The sequence below is a fragment of the Delphinapterus leucas genome, chromosome 5 (genome assembly GCF_059928025.1).
Source record: "Delphinapterus leucas isolate spDelLeu-1000000601 "Yukka" chromosome 5, BTC_Dleu_Yukka2, whole genome shotgun sequence".
Lineage (NCBI taxonomy): Eukaryota > Metazoa > Chordata > Mammalia > Artiodactyla > Monodontidae > Delphinapterus > Delphinapterus leucas.
The window spans coordinates 127,109,691-127,126,077 of NC_143133.1; the positions used below are offsets into that span (position 1 = coordinate 127,109,691).

The following is a 16,387-nucleotide window of genomic DNA, read 5'->3' on the forward strand; positions in this document are numbered from 1 at the left end:
GGAGTCATTGTGACTATTACCTTTAAAAACATTTAAATATTAATTTATACAAAGTATAATATAATTGGATCACAAATATACTCAGCCAATATTTGTATGAATCCAGTTTAATCATGCTAAAATTCAAATAGCCATTTAAAACATATTAGTGTATAATTTGTTAATTCTTAGTATATACATACAAAAGTTTAAAAAAATTTGCATCGAATCCTACCTTCTATAATAAGTAAATAAAAGTAGATTATTTTTTATACCTATATCATGCAGGTGTTTCTCTGTGTGTATTGAGAGACTATGTGTTTTGGTGTATATATATATATTTATCTATATAATTATTTTGTATTTATATTGCAAAGATACGTGTGTATATATATATATTTAAAGAATAAATTTCCTTTTACAGATTTTCCTGATTGTAGACATTAAAGGAAACCATTGCTTTCCCTAGAAATAATATAAATCTCCAAAGATTTACATTGAACAAGTACTTGAAGAAAGTCTTAGAGCTTAAATTAATACAAATTATGATTAGCTACAACTGCATAGTACATCATAAACAGATATTGAGAGATGCCATTAGCGTATACATTGTGTTTTCTTCCTTCAGAAGGGACCCCCTATTATGCAATGCCACTTAGCACACTGGAAAATACTAAAATAACTTCTAAAGTTTTCTAAGGCAAATATTTGAAATTCTGAAGTTAGATTTCCTATAGAAATGGCAATCTATGAGATGGAAGTAGAAGTGGGTTGGGAGAAATTTTCTTTTCAACAAATACCTACTTTTCTTCTCTCCTATCAATGCTATCACAGAGTCAACATAATTTTAAGCAAATATGATCATCACTATTAGTAGGTGAAAGGGAGCAAAATATACTAGCACAAAACATGCCTCTTTGGCAAATGGATTATCTTGAGCTGGTTATTTTTAAGAAACAGCAGGAGAAGCTCTAAAAAATTGAGAAGTTACCCTTTGTAAGAAGAATTCATTTTTAAGACAAACCTCCAATTGTAAGGGCGTCTCTCTCTCAGTACCAGGAAGAGAATGACCCAATCTCTAGAAAATTCTATCAATTAAGAGGGCACCAACTTAAATCTGCACAACAACCATACCCTTGTTTACTATGTTTTTACTGGTAACCTCCCATTACTGCCCTCCCTACCCCCATTTTCTTTGCCTTCAGCTGGAGGTGGTATTTAAGGTGGTGGTCTGGGCCATATCAGGGAATTACTCTTTTCCTGGGTATATCCCACTTATACAGGAAGTATACACGCTACTAAACTTCTGTTTGTTTTCTACAGTTATTCTGTCTCTATTACCGTGGCGGGCAGACCTCAGCCAAGAAGGTTAGAGGGAAAGTTATTTTTCCTCCCCTACATAATTTAAGCTATATAAAATATTTGTGGGTGTGCTCTTTTGCTTTGTTTTAATGAATATTTTTACAATTATGAGAATTTTCATAGTTAACACTAAGCCTGGCTATTTTCCCCATGAGAATTTCAACCACAAATTCACTTAAGGAAAGAATTATCAGTTAACTAACACCAATTCTATGTAGCCAGAAATGAATTAAAGACCTGGAGACATTCCAGGAATGATCTAGCTCCTACATAAAGATTCAGAATTTTAAAAGGAACCATTCAATGCAATACTATTAAGGACAACTGCACGTTGTCACCCATGTTTTAAAATCACTGGTTGTCTATGCCGACTTGCATTTAATACGTCTTCTAAAAGGCACAAAGTAGTCACTGCAAAATATTTGTTAGATATAACAAAGAAGTATAGAATAAAAATGTAGGATAGCAATATGTACTTCTGTATGATTTTTGTGAATAAAGTAAAACAACGCATACTGATTTGTTACTGATTTTAGGATTATAAAATTATTTTAAAAAAATTATCATTAGAGTCTTAATCTATTCATTTAATTTTCACCAAGTAATTACTGAGTGCTTTCTTTATTTGTTCACTGTTAGTAGCACACCTCTAATAAATGGGATGTGCCGATATACAATGAAGTGTAACTATACATTTAAAGTTTATAGATTCAGCTCTGCCTGGGCTGGAAGGAGAGTGGTACACAGAGAAGAGGATGGAGAGAATGCATGCAAAAAAAGAAAGAAGAAAAGCAAATGTAATTGACATAGTATAGTCGATTCGACAGTTTTCTTCTCAGTGCCCCTAAGTGAATATGATCGAAGAGGCTGAGCAGGCTGTTCCCTCAGGTGGTCTGGGCTCCCCTAATGTGAGTTTCCTGATGCACTGGGTCTGATTCTAGGGTTTAATTGTCCAGAATGCATTTTTTTTTTTCATATTGCAGGGCCTCTAAATGAAGCAAACTATTCTTATTCTAGGCCTGCAGCCAAGATAACAGCAATTTGTTCTGACTGAGGGTCTTTGAGGAGTTGCAAGGAGCACATCACAAAAGGATTTCTGGCTAAAGGTGATTTTTCACCTCACCTCCTTCAAGTCTCACATCTCACACTTCATCCTCAGACCTGCCCAGGTCACTCTATTGAAAATTTTTGGATCGTAGCCCTGACCACATCCCTACATTCACAATTATCTTTTCCCTGTGTTATTTTTCTCTTTTACATTGCATTAGTAGCTTCTAACATACCATACACTTTACTTATTTATTTTTTACTTTAAGTATAATAAAGTGCAAGCTCCCTGCGGGATTATTTGTTGTTTGGTTAAAGGATGTATCTCAAGTACCCAGAACAAGGCCTGACTTCCAGTAAGCACTTAGTAATATTTGTTGAACGATGCATGTATGAATCTTCAAAAGTGATGCCCTTAGAATTTCACCAAAAGATAAGCTGATTCCTCCATTAAATATTAACAAGCACCTGTGGCAGTCGATGTTTCCAGTGTTTTTCATCAATGTTCCTATATGAAAGTTACCCTTAATGTAATATGAAAAACTGTAGTTCAAAAGGAAATCTAGAATATATCATTCAGTTTTGAAATCTGATTTTTTTAATTTGTAAAAATTAACAGAAATACCTGAGATAAGTAAATATTAAAGAATGAAGCCTATTGGGGAAAGGTACTCATCTACTAAACACTGGGGCACACTGATAGTTTGATCAGGATAAGCACTGAATTTAAGAAAGATGATAGCAACGAATGGATCCAAAATAGGTTTAAGAAACTACAGTTTATTAGCAGCTGGATGAGGGAGCCTAACTGATAGTTATTCAATTCTTAGCATTGGGCTTAACCCATAAGCTGACATAATGTGTTAGCATAACACAAAATATTCTCCTGCTCTAATAGCTAATAAAACAATTACAGTAAAAACTAATTACTTTTATTCCTTACATGATGAACTATTTCATATTTGTTAGAACTCCCTGCACACTACTAACTGTGCCGGGAGGGATCCAAAATTAAATCTAAGAAAAATAGCATAAATTGAGAATACATAGGTGATTGTTTTGAGTTTTTCAAAGTGTGTATTCATAATGCAACTACTTAAGTAGAAAGCTGCATTTACAAAGTAAATCCCACCATTTGGAAAATGCGTTAAAATATTTGGAGAACACACAGTGCTGTGAGCGTACATTTCTAAACTGATTTATGCTTCACTCATACATGACAGACAAAATGTGTGATGTCACAATTCGGTTGATTTTAAATAGTCAAATGAAAACCATTAATGATATTTAGACTAACAGTGATTACTAGTATTTGATGAAATACCTGGTAACTTTAAAACTCTTAAAGAAAATATGAACAAAGCATTCCTAGTTCAACTAAACACTTCTTTTTAAATATAAGTGTAAAACATATACTAATGAAAGGAAGATCTTCTTAAAACTTTAGTGCTTCTGCCTCTAAGAGTAATCTAGAGATCCTGTGACAGTTCTGAGTCAAGTTCAGGCACTAACTGAAAGGAAAATTTACACCCAAAGTCAATCAGCCACATTTAAAATGACAATCTTCTGTAGACCATCAAAAGGAAGTTAAAAAACTGTCCATAAAGGTGTCAAATTAGCAAAACGATCTGAATTTTCTCACTGCCAGAATATAGCATTTTGGTTGTTCATGCTCAATTACTCTAACCAAAATGTTATTTGCAGTAGTTCAAACTATAAAGTGTTTATAGGCAGCATATGTGCTTTGTTGAAGCATCTACTTATACAACTGATGTAATGAGAAGAATCTTGCCTACCTCTTAATGTAATCTTGTAATTGGCAACAGTGCTACCTGACAAAATCTATTCATACTCTCTCCAGTTTTAATAACTCAAGTGACACCTAAGAAATTATTCTTTGATCTTTCAATAAACTAAGCCTGTGAAGACAGGAGGGTCAAAGAGGTTAAACTGGCATTGATTATTTAAGACACATTCATCATTTATTTAACAATCTCCCTCATCACAAGAACTATTGTGTTTACAGGCCCTTGCTGAGATACTCTGAATTTACTTTTTTTTTTTTTTTTTTTTTTTTTTTTTTGCGGTACGCGGGCCTCTCACTGTTGTGGCCTCTCCCGTTGCGGAGCACAGGCTCCGGACGCGCAGGCTCAGCAGCCACGGCTCACGGGCCCAGCCGCTCCGCGGCATGTGGGATCTTCCCGGACCGGGGCACGAACCCGTGTCCCCTGCATCGGCAGGTGGACTCTCAACCACTGTGCCACCAGGGAAGCCCTGAATTTACTTTTAAATAATTCTTGCCATGTGCATTAGAAATCAGAGCACACTGTACTCTAACATAAGTTTCAAGTCTCCTGATAAATCTGTTACAGGCTAGAAGTTGTTTATTGTACAAACCTTTGAACTTATTCACTGTAGTGGATATTTGGAAATTTCTTTTAATAGTTTTCATTATAATTAGTATCTTCTGAGGATTCTATTTCCTTTCTTAAGCAAAATGTGTAGTAACAGCTGTCTTCCCAAGGAAATTATATTAATAGATACTTGTAGTCCCTTATATACTGACATTCATATCACTGAAACATGATCCATAATGATCTGTAAAGAACAATTTGTGGCGAATATTGAGTTTTAGAAAAAAAATAAGAGACAAAAAAATCATCCATAATGTGCATGATTTCTACAAGATTTCTCATTTTTTCTGATAAATACTATTGCAAATTACAAATAAATATAGCATACAGTTGGTATATATATATTTGTGAAAAATTAAAATGTCAAATTATATTTCCTGAGAAAATGTGAGCACAATGTTATAAGTCAAAGGATAATGATTCTTATTGAATATAAGAATGTAAAAATTGAGTTATAAATAGATATTGAAAAGTATAGAAAATATATTTCAGTCATGAAAAAAGTTACACTATTGATGAATAATATTCCAAATAGTCACACAATTTATCACATTTAAAATGCTTTACTTATTTCTGTTTTGTTTATTTAAAGTATTTCCCTCCCCAGTTTTTTCAATACAAATTGCCCTAAACTCTATTACAACACTTACATCTGGTTACTGGCATAGGGTTCTAGATGCATATTTTTGGTAATTAATTTGCTGATTCTGATGATTGTCCTACAATATATCACCAGGAAGTATAAAGTATGAAATCTTTAGAACATATCATTCTATGTTAATGACTACCCAAATCATATCAGAAACTTGTACAAGGTGATCCTTTAAGGACTCACTACCAAAAAATTATTACTCTTTAACCAGTAAAATACATTAAGCTCTCACTGTCAGATATGAAAAGAAGCTACGAATGATGAAGAATTAACTATGATCATGGCTTTTTAAATTTTTATTTACATGTCTGGAGAACTAAATAGCATTGATATAAGAAATTTTGTAAAAACAAGAGAAGTATGGGTCATAGATATGCATTAAAATGCATAGGAAATTGCTAGTAGCTACAACTTAGCTACCTCCCCTATTGAATTATTGTGGTAAAATCCATTTGAACTTAATAAAAACCATTTATTTTAAAAAATATTAAACATTAATATCATTTAAATAACATAGCACTGGTATTCAAGAAGTATTATAGTCAGAATATTGATATCTAGAATATTTAGGTATCTAGAATAAACATTAAATGAATGTAAGAGAATAACACAAAAGCATAGCTTTTAATGTTTTTTAAATTAAAAAATAATGTACATAAATATCTGAAAACAATTTTTTCTGGAATTGAAAACTTTGGTTTATATCCTCATAGAGACAGCTTTATGTTAAATATGTTAATATACTTTGAAAGGCAACACAATGGTAACATCATATTTATGTTATAAACACAAGGACATGCAGATAGACATACATTTTATCATTATACCCCTTCATCAAACTTAAAATTCTCTCTCTTCTACTAATATTTGTATTATTTTCACCACTTTATTGACATTTTTTTTAAAAAGAAGAGATTTCTCACAAATGTTAGATACAAGATACGGAAGATAATTCCCTTATGTTTCCATCAAAAGGAAATTTAAAGTCATGAACTTAGGCAAAGTGAAAATTTCATTGCTTTAAGATAGGTATTTGAATCAAAGTTGTCCAAAATCATTTAGTGTTACTAGAAGCCATCTTGTATTAAAACATGTTTTATAATCCTATTTTGACAGTTCAACAAGTATTTCACACTGAGAACAAAATGCTAACTTTCAATTAAATTACTTTCTGCAACCTGCACCAAAGCCCAAAAGCTAAAATAGTATTGTAAATTTCTCTGCAAACCTGTGTTTCCTTTTATGTGCCAGAATGTAAAAACGATATGCTTGGCCCTTAGTGATTGCAAACATAATAACTTTATCAAACAGTTAATAAGTTAGTACTCTCTTCAAAATAAATTGTCCTAGTATTCTAATATGTCTCTTCCACATGTCTGCAAATTCACTAATTCAAAAGACTGTATTAGAGTTGTTGGTTTAAAGAAATTAATAAGACACTGGTACGCTAGTCGGTGCCTGTAATTATCTTTTTCAGTCCCAGAAGGTATCTGGGGATTATTTAAGAGCAAAAGATGAATGGGGAACCACTAAATCCTATTAAATCAATGCATGGGCACAGCAGCAGCAGAAGTAAATAAGCTGTGGAGGTCTGAATACCAATAAAAAAGATAAAAATGGTTTTATATAGCTACTTACATCATAGCCTAGAAGTTCAGTTTGTGTGGATTTATCTACTCTTGAAGCAAAAGCCTTCTGTAAATGCTGAACTTTGTCCTGCAAAAAAAAAAAAAAAAAAAAGCAAAACCAAAAACACATTGTTGGTGAGTCATGTGCTTCTACACTAATATTCCCCACTAATTAAAATTTGGTTACTGTACAATTAATGATTCTTTGTGTGCATACTTCATTCTGGCGGTGCTTTACTTATCAGCTTAAACATTTAGACCTTTAAATTTCAGGTCATAATGACTCCATCTTTGGCATCTTTTCTTTTAGTACAGGAACCACTGAGTCAGGATCATGGTTGAATGCTAGAGACATGATTTGCTTAAATGTGAGATCAAATGATTATACAATGTGAGATCAAATGATTATACTGTTTTTTGTTAGCTGTTGTGTTTTGTTTGGTTTGGTAAATTAAATTGATAGGATTTTACGGATCTCCTTTCAGAGCATTTACATTTAAAATCCAAAACATTTTCAATAAATAATACCATCCAGTGTATTCCATTTAGTATGTTTATATTTTTTATCTTTATTTTTTTGCTTCTTAATTGTCTCCTTCTGGAATCTACGCATTTAGAAGTCTGTTGTTTAAGGGATCTGACATGACTCCAATCCTGTTATAACTAAGGGACATAATGCATGAAGGATGTCTGGGATTTCATAATTCAAATGCAAATGCACTAATTCTGACTAACTAATGTGACTGGGCCTCTGGCTGGGGTCCTCTTATTACTAAATGTAACACTTAAAAGGAGATTGTGAGCATAATTATTGTAATGTGTTCATTGTGTGTGTGGCACAGCTGGGAGTGCTGTACTCACATGACCACATCTCATCTTGAGAGTTTTACTACTATTACCACCCATTTTGAAGGAGAACAATACAGTTTACAAAGTTTAAGTAACTTAAGTTTCCCAAGAAGTTCACGTGATTCCACTAGATTCTGTTTTTGCCTTAAGTTGCTTTAATGGAGAATTTGTTTCCCTTACTTGGTCAATAAAATAGTTGTATAATATTTTAATGATAAAAACTGATTTAACTCATCATTTAACTTCTTCGAGGGAGAGACAGTAGTCATCACAAACCTCACTACCAACATACAAAACTTGTTTCCTCTCCTCCCCTCTGCCACCCCTCCCTTCACCTCTCCGTTCACCCTCTCTTTGCTTTAAATTCCTCCTGAGATATGCAAGTTATCCAAGCTGTTTAACAAAGTACATACATAATTTAGGTAAACATAATTTGACACTGGAAATGTATAAAAGAAATATTTTATGAACTATTAATGTCCCAACCTTCTAACTTCCCTATTACAAAACTTCTAGTGCTGCTATTCAGACAAAAATGAAAATGGAGACTAGATAACTCAAGAAGATGTAATGTGAAAAGGGAAGGTTTTAATTGTTTGAAAAGGATAAGTGAAAATGTGGCCACATTTTCCAAAATAAATTTAAAACAAGAAATAACAAGTTGTGTTTATTTAGACTTCTTTTGGAACTGGGAAGAGAGAAAAAGGTAGTAGCAGGTAAAGGAACAAATAACATTTGCTCTCAGTGAATGGTAGTTTACAAAAATTTTTGAAATGGGTTGGAGTCCTAAGTATTAGAAAAATAAGTTATAAATCTGTAGGTATATAAATGTTTGTATATGAATCAGAAACTACACTCTAATGCATACAATGGGAAAGAATAGATAGCAAATACTCCCATTATGCTTTCCCCACATTTTTTATTTTCAAGGGCTTCCACTCTGAAGATAGGAGTTGAAAAGGACTGGTAAACTCTGGTTCATTGGCCTGAGTTTTAAGACTAAGGAAATTTAAATCAAGATAAATGAAAAACTCGAAAAGCTTCATTAACCAAAAGCCTAATAAAAGCAAAACAAATAAACCCTAAATAAAGAATAGCTATCTTCAGAGGTTTTAAAAGAAAAAAGCACAGACATTTCTAATGAAAAATTCACTGCTACTCCCTTTTGCAGGCATTTCCACAACAAATATACCATATTTGAATTATTTATTATGTATACACTTGTATGCCATATTCAAATGTGGAGAGTAAATTAAATGTTTCCAATTGACTTAGGTGTACAAAATTAAGAATTAAATAATTCAGTGTAAGTTTATTTTATTTAGTAGGAAGAACATTTATGAAACTTTATGACAATTTCTATAACAGAGTTAAAGACTATATAGTTGTTGGGAGATAAGTCTTAATGAGTCTTTTGAATTTCTGAAAGACAGATGGAAATATATGGATCGACAAATTTAATATATAATAACAAGAGTATTATAGATAATAAAATAGAAAATATACAACAAAAATAACTATTACTAGATGATGGAACTGCAGATAATTTTTATTTCTTATGTAAGAAATGAATATATACTAATTGCCTATATATATATTTATATATATAATAGAGGAATAGAAACAAATCATTATATTTTCATTTCCACACTGATTTGACACAATAAACATTTTGATTAAAATTGATTTATTTCAGTATAGAGAAATAGACATTTCACCTTTCTGATGCAAATGTATTTGCACACCTTAATTCATCTATAATTTTTATTAAATGAACATTATGGGTGCTGTTCAAGGTACAGGGGGCATGAAGGGGGAAAAATATAGCTTCTTTTATTAAAAAAAAAAAAAACTTCCAGTGTGGAAAGATAGAGAAATCAAAGACAATTAGTACTCAATATATAAGGTAAAGGTACTACAGAGAAGCTGGAGATATGTGTATGTGTTGGAGAGGAAACATAGGAGAGTTAAATAACTAGAATGCAGAAGCTACTGACGTCCCAACTAAGATGAGAAACATGAATTATTATTAGCCACTTGGAGTGGAAGGGATAGGGGTCTTTCTCAGGCAATGACATTTGCAAATATTTCAAAGTCAGAGAGACTCTGACAAAGATATGTATAAACAGCTACTAGTTCAAACTTGCCTAAGGAAAGACAATGAAAGGGACAATAGTGCGAAATAAGACCAGAGTGGTAAATCAAGTCCATGCCACAAAGGATAGACTTCTACATCAAAGGATTTTAGAGTTACCTTAATTTTTGAAATATTATTTTACAGTGAAAGGCCATAAGAATATTTTAACTAAATTACAACAGAACTTATTTAAATACTTCTTTTCACCTTGTATAAAAGACAAAATTAGAAGGAAGCAACCTGGAAAAGAGGAACAATTGAAGTACATGAAACTTTATTTTTCTGGACCATCAATAAATTTACACATACATGTGATTTAAGTGGCTTTCTTTCAGTATTTTCCTATGTAAGCAAACATTGCAATACCTTCTTCTAATCCCTCTCAGACAGACAGAAGAGTATTAAAACAACTCAACTTTTGGTAGATACACTTTACAAATAATTCTATACCCCAAACAAAATATCTAATTGCTTAAATTTTCCTTTCCAAGCAATGACAATATCAGTAATTCTTAACAAAACACACCCTTTTTTCTTATTTCAGATTCATAAAACATGTATGCTTAGAATTAACAAAAAGAAAAATAACTAGCATATTCTGTGGAAAAATGTAACCAAGATGGGATGAAAAAGAGGAATTTCATTATTTATATTTGCTGTTTTTACACTGCTGACCAATCTGACTTTTGAATATGTGGAAGATGTGAATTTTACATAATACTGCTATATGAATTAAAAAATATATAATGATTTTTCTCTCTAAATTTCCAAATAATTTCATCTGACATTAAGAGTAATATAACATCTGTATAATAAAAGCCTGCTACCATAAATGAGTGCATATAAACCAAAGAAAACATGCATAGTTTACAAACTTACTAAGAGTAGTTACTTACATTCACATTTCCCTCTACCTCTGTAATCTTTACCACTACAACTATTACTAACAATAATAGATGTCATTAACAGAATATAGTTATATGCCAGGCACCCTACCAAGTAATTTATACGAATCCTCTCAAGAATGCACTATGTCTGTTTCTGTCCCTTTTCAAAAGCACAGGAAACTGGCACTTAGGAAGTTGAAATCAGTTGCTAAAGGTCACACAGGCTATTAAGTGAAACAGGCAAGTTGGAAAACTTTATCTGTCTCCAAACCCAGGTGTACTTTCTATAAAGATATTCTGACTCTGGAAAAGCTTACAAGTGGTACTGCTGCTCCCACTTCATGTATGCAAGGACACTTACGAAATGCATAGTTACTATACAGCTAGTACGATAATAAAACTGCTCTTGGTATTCATCCTGCCTATATTCTCTTATGAATTCTACTAAGTAATTCTGCTTTACTGTGAAAACAATTTAAGTACACTTAAGATTTATCAGTTTATTTCCTGTAAGAACTACAATCCCATAAAATATCCATTACTATAACCGGCAAAGCATTTTGGAGCATGAGTCAGGAATAAAATGATAAAGTTAATATAGAGTTATAACATAAAATTGAAAGATGTAAAAAAGCAAACTGAAATAAAAACTAAATGTTGAAAGGCATGAAATCCTTTAACAATAGGATCAGTTCAAGCAGAGTAATCTAAAAGTACCTTCTGCTTAAGCTGTTGGAATCATTTCTGGTGCGTGTGTGTGTGTGTTTTATGTGCTGTTCAGTCACAGAAACTGCCTCTACAATACATGTTGTCAATATAAAAAGGCTAGTTCCTAATTTCTTAAATTTAAATTTCATTAATCATACATACATATCTATTAAATGCCTGATCAAAGATATAATATAATAACATAATATAATAACAATGTGATATCACATCAAAGTATCACTTGATAAGGATTAAGACTTAAAAGGAAGTATATTTTAAATTGTCAAATTTTCTGAGCAGAAAAGGGATTGAGAGAACTAAAGCTAGTCTCTTACATTCTTGAGTCTGATAAACTGTGGAAATGTATTTCTAAATAATTAAAGTTCATGCTGTTGTAATCATTTACTCATTTAAGTGTACATGTCTATAAAACCATCTAAAGCTGGCAATCATGTGTATTTCACTGATATATGTACATTTTTGTACTTTCATGTGTGCACATGCAAGCACATGTCATTGAGGAAGGACTGAGGAGGAGGAAATGTGGTTTTTAAAAAAAGACAAAATAATCACAAAGCCAGTAAAACTGGCTTTTAAAATAAAGCCTCAAGTGACTAAGGAGCTTAAGGGAACTGGAAGTTATTTACTTTTATTTTAGAATTTATTTGTATTTATTTGCATTATTAGATACCATATTGATTAACAAAAATTATAAATATTTTAAACTCTACCATTTTATTAATCTATGTCATTTACCTTAGGTATGAACATCTATCACTTCCTAGAGCTTTTAAAAAACTACGAATGTCAAATGAAGTGCAGTAAACAAGCTGAAAAGAAAATATTAAATAATCCTAAGAAATAACTTGTTTATTTTAAATTATTTTAATTACCTATAAAGAAGTTTGTGAGATTCAAGACAAAAAGCAGATAATTTTTTAACAAACAGAACAGGCCTACTTGCAGTAGTTAGATTTATAATCTATGACAAGAGAAAACATACCCTTGAGGGTACAGACAAGATGGTGGAGTAGAGGGACTTGAGCTCACTTCCTCTCACCCAAACACCGAAATCACAACTAACTACTGAACAACCATCAACAAAAAAGACATGAATCTACCAAAATAGATATTCTACATCCAAAGACAAAGAAGAAGCCACGATCTAACAGTGGCAGAGGTGCTTTCGTGATATAATCAAATCCTATACCCCCTGGGCGGGCAACCCAGGAACTGGAAAATAATTATATTGCAGAGGTTCTCCCACAGGAGTGAGAATTCTAAGCCCCACATCAGGCTCTCCAGCCTGGGGGTCTGGCATTGGGAGGAGGAGCCCCCAGAGCATTTGGCTTTGAAGGCCAGTGGGGCTTGAGTGCAGGAGCTCCAGAGGGCTGGGGGAAACAGAAAATCCACTCTTGGAGGGTGCACACAAGGTTCACGTGCACTGGGACCCAGGGCAAAGCAGTGACTCCATAGGACCTGGGCCAGACCTACCTGCAGGGCTTGAAGGGTCTCCTGAGGAGGTGAAGGTCGACTGCCACTCACCATGAGGGCAAGGGCACTGGTGGCAGAGGCCCCACTGAATATTCATTGGCATGAACTCTCCTGGAGGTCACCATTTTGGCACTGAGACCTGGCCTCACCCAACAGTCTGCAGGCTCCAGTGCTGGTATGCCTGAGGCCAAACAACCAACAGGGTGGGAACACAGCTCCACCCTTCAGCAGACAGGCTGCCTAAATTTGTTCTGATCCCACAGCTGCCTCAAACATACCCCTTGACATAGCTGTACCCACCAGAGGGATAAGATCCAGCTCCACCCACCATTGGGCAGGCAACAGTTCCTCCCACCAGGAAGCCTGCACAAGCCCCTGGACCAACCTCACCCACCAGGGGGCAGGCAACAAAAGTGAGAGGAGCTACAATCCTGCAGCCTGAGGAATGGAGGCCACAAACAGAGAAAGTTTGACAAAACGAGATGGCAGAAAAATACATTCCAGACGAAGGAAAAAGATAAAACCTCACAAGAACAATGAAGTAAAGTAGAGATAGGCAATCTTCCTGAAAAAGAATTCAGAGTAATGATAGTAAAGATAATCCCAGATTTCAGATAAAGACTGGAGGCACAGACCAAGAAGATACATGAAATGTTTAACAAAGAGCTAGAAGATTTAAAGAACAAACAGAGATGAACAATACAATAACTGAAATGAAGAACACAGTAGAAGGAATCAATAGTAGAAATGAGGCAGAAGAACAAATAAGTGAGCTGGAAGACAGATTGGTGGAAATCACTGCTTTATTCTGCAGAACACAATAAAGAAAAAAGAATGAAAAGAAATGAGGGCAGTCCATGAGTCTCTGGGACAATATTAAACTCACCAACATTCACATTATAGGGGTCCTAAAGGATAAGAGAGAAAGGGGTTGGGAAAATATTTGAAGAGATTAATAGGAAAAAACTTCCCTATATGGGAAAGGAAACATACAATCAGGCCTAGGAAGCTCAGAGAGTCCCATACAGGATGAACCCAAGGAGGAACATGCTGAGACACATATTAATCAAACTGAAAAAAATTAAACACAAGGATAAAATATTAAAAGCAACAAGAGAAAAGCAAAAACTAGCATACAAGGGAATCCCCATAAGGTTATCAGCTGATTTTTCAGCAGAAACTTGGCAGGCCAGAAGGGAGTGGTACAATATATTTAAATGGATGAAAGGAAAAACCTACAACCAAGAATACTCTACCCAGCAAGGCTCTAGTTCAGATTTGACAGAGAAATCAAAACACTTTACAGACAAGCCAAAGCTAAGAGAATCAGCACCACCAAACCAGCTTTACAACAATCGCTAAAGGAAATTCTCTAGATGGAAAAAAAAAGGCCACAACTAGAAACAAGAAAATTACAAATAGGAAAGCTCACCAGTAAAGGCAAACATACAATAAAGGTAGGAGATCATCCACAAAGAAATATAATATCAAAACCAGCAATTGTGAGGAGAGTAAAAATACAGGATACTGAAAATGCATTTGAAATTACGAGACCAGAAACTTAAAACAATTTTGTGTATATATACAGACTGCTATATCAAAACCTCATGGGAACCACAAACCAAAAATCTACAATAGATAAACACACAAAAAAGAAAAAGCAATCCGAACACAACACTAAAGATAGTCATCAAATCACAAGAGGACAAAAGAGGAAGGGAAGAAAAAGACCTACAAAAACAAAGCCAAAACAATTAATAAAATGGTAATAAGAACATACATATCAATAATTAACTTAAATGTAAATGGATTAAATGCTCCAACCAAAAGACAGAGACCAGCTGAATGGATACAAAAGACCCGTATATATGCTGTCTACAAGAGACTCACTTCAGACCTACAGACACATACAGACTGAAAGTGAGGGGATGGAAAAGGGTGTTCCATGCAAATGGAAATCAAGAGAAAGCTGGAGTAGGATTACTCATATACGACAAAAAAAAACTTTAAAGACAGTAAAAAGAGACAAGGAAGGACACTACATAATGATCAAGGGATCAACCCAGGAAGAAGATATAACAATTGTAAATATGTATGCACCCAACATAGGAGCACCTCAATATATAAGGCGATGCTAATAGTGATAAAAGAAGAAACTGACAGTAACACAATAATAGTAGGGGACTTTAACACCCTACTTACATCAATGGACAGATTATCCAGATAGAAAATGAATAAAAAAACACAGGACTTGAAGGACAGATTAGAACAGATGGACTTAACTGATATTTATAGAATTTTCCATCTGAAAGCAGAATACTTGGTAAATTTAAGAAAACTGAAATCATATCAAGCATCTTTTCTGACCACAGTGCTATGAGATTAGAAATCAATTACAGGAAAAAAACTGTAAAAAACAAAAACATGTGGAGGTTAAATAGTATGTTACTAAACAACCAATGGATGGATCACTGAAGAAATACAGGAGGAAATCAAAAAATACCTAGAGACAAATGAAAAAGAAAGCATGAAGATCCAAAACCTACAGGATGCAGCAAAAGCAATTCTAAGAGGGAAGTTTATATGAATAGACTCTTACCTCAGGAAACAAGAAAAATCTCAAATAACCTAACCTTATACCTAAACCAACTAGAGAAAGAAGAACAAACAAAATCCAAAGTTAGTAGAAGGAAAGAAATTATAAAGACCAAAACAGAAATAAATGAAATAGAGATGAAGAAAACAATAGAAAAAAATCAATGTAACTAAAAGATGGTTCTTTGAAAAGATAAATAAAATTGATAACCCTTTAACCAGTCTCATCAAGAAAAAAAGGTTGAGGGCTCAAATCCATAAAATTAGAAATGAAAAAAGGAGAATTTAAAACAGACAACACAGAAATACAAAGGAACGTAAGAGATTACTACAAGCAATTCTATGTCAATAAAATACACAACCTAGAAAATGGACAAATTCTTAGAAAGGTACAAATTCCCAAGATTGAACCAGGAAGAAAAAGAATATATGAACAGACCAATTGCCAGTACTGAAATTGAATCAGTGATTTAAAAATTTCCAACAAAGAAAAGTCCAGGACCAAATGGCTTCACAGGCAAATTCTATCAAACATTTAGAGAAGAGTTAACACCTATCCTTCTCAAATTATTCCAAAAGATTGCAAAGGAAGGAACACTCCCAAACTCATTCTGTGAGGCCACCATCACTCTGAT

The 16,387-nt window shown here is 33.5% G+C and overlaps 1 protein-coding gene across 4 annotated transcripts in view; it reads right to left on the minus strand.

Moving 5' to 3' along the window:
- The window catches only part of CCSER1 (coiled-coil serine rich protein 1), a 1,259,018-nt gene that overhangs the window by 575,376 nt on the left and 667,255 nt on the right, over window positions 1–16,387 (minus strand). For 3 of the 4 annotated variants that reach the window (XM_022582337.2, XM_022582336.2, XM_022582341.2), the window contains one exon: window positions 7,093–7,170. The exons of the other annotated variant lie outside the window; for it this stretch is intronic. In XM_022582337.2, the coding sequence (XP_022438045.1) occupies window positions 7,093–7,170 (78 nt within the window). The remainder of the gene's footprint in view (window positions 1–7,092; window positions 7,171–16,387) is intronic. 4 annotated transcript variants of the gene reach the window in all.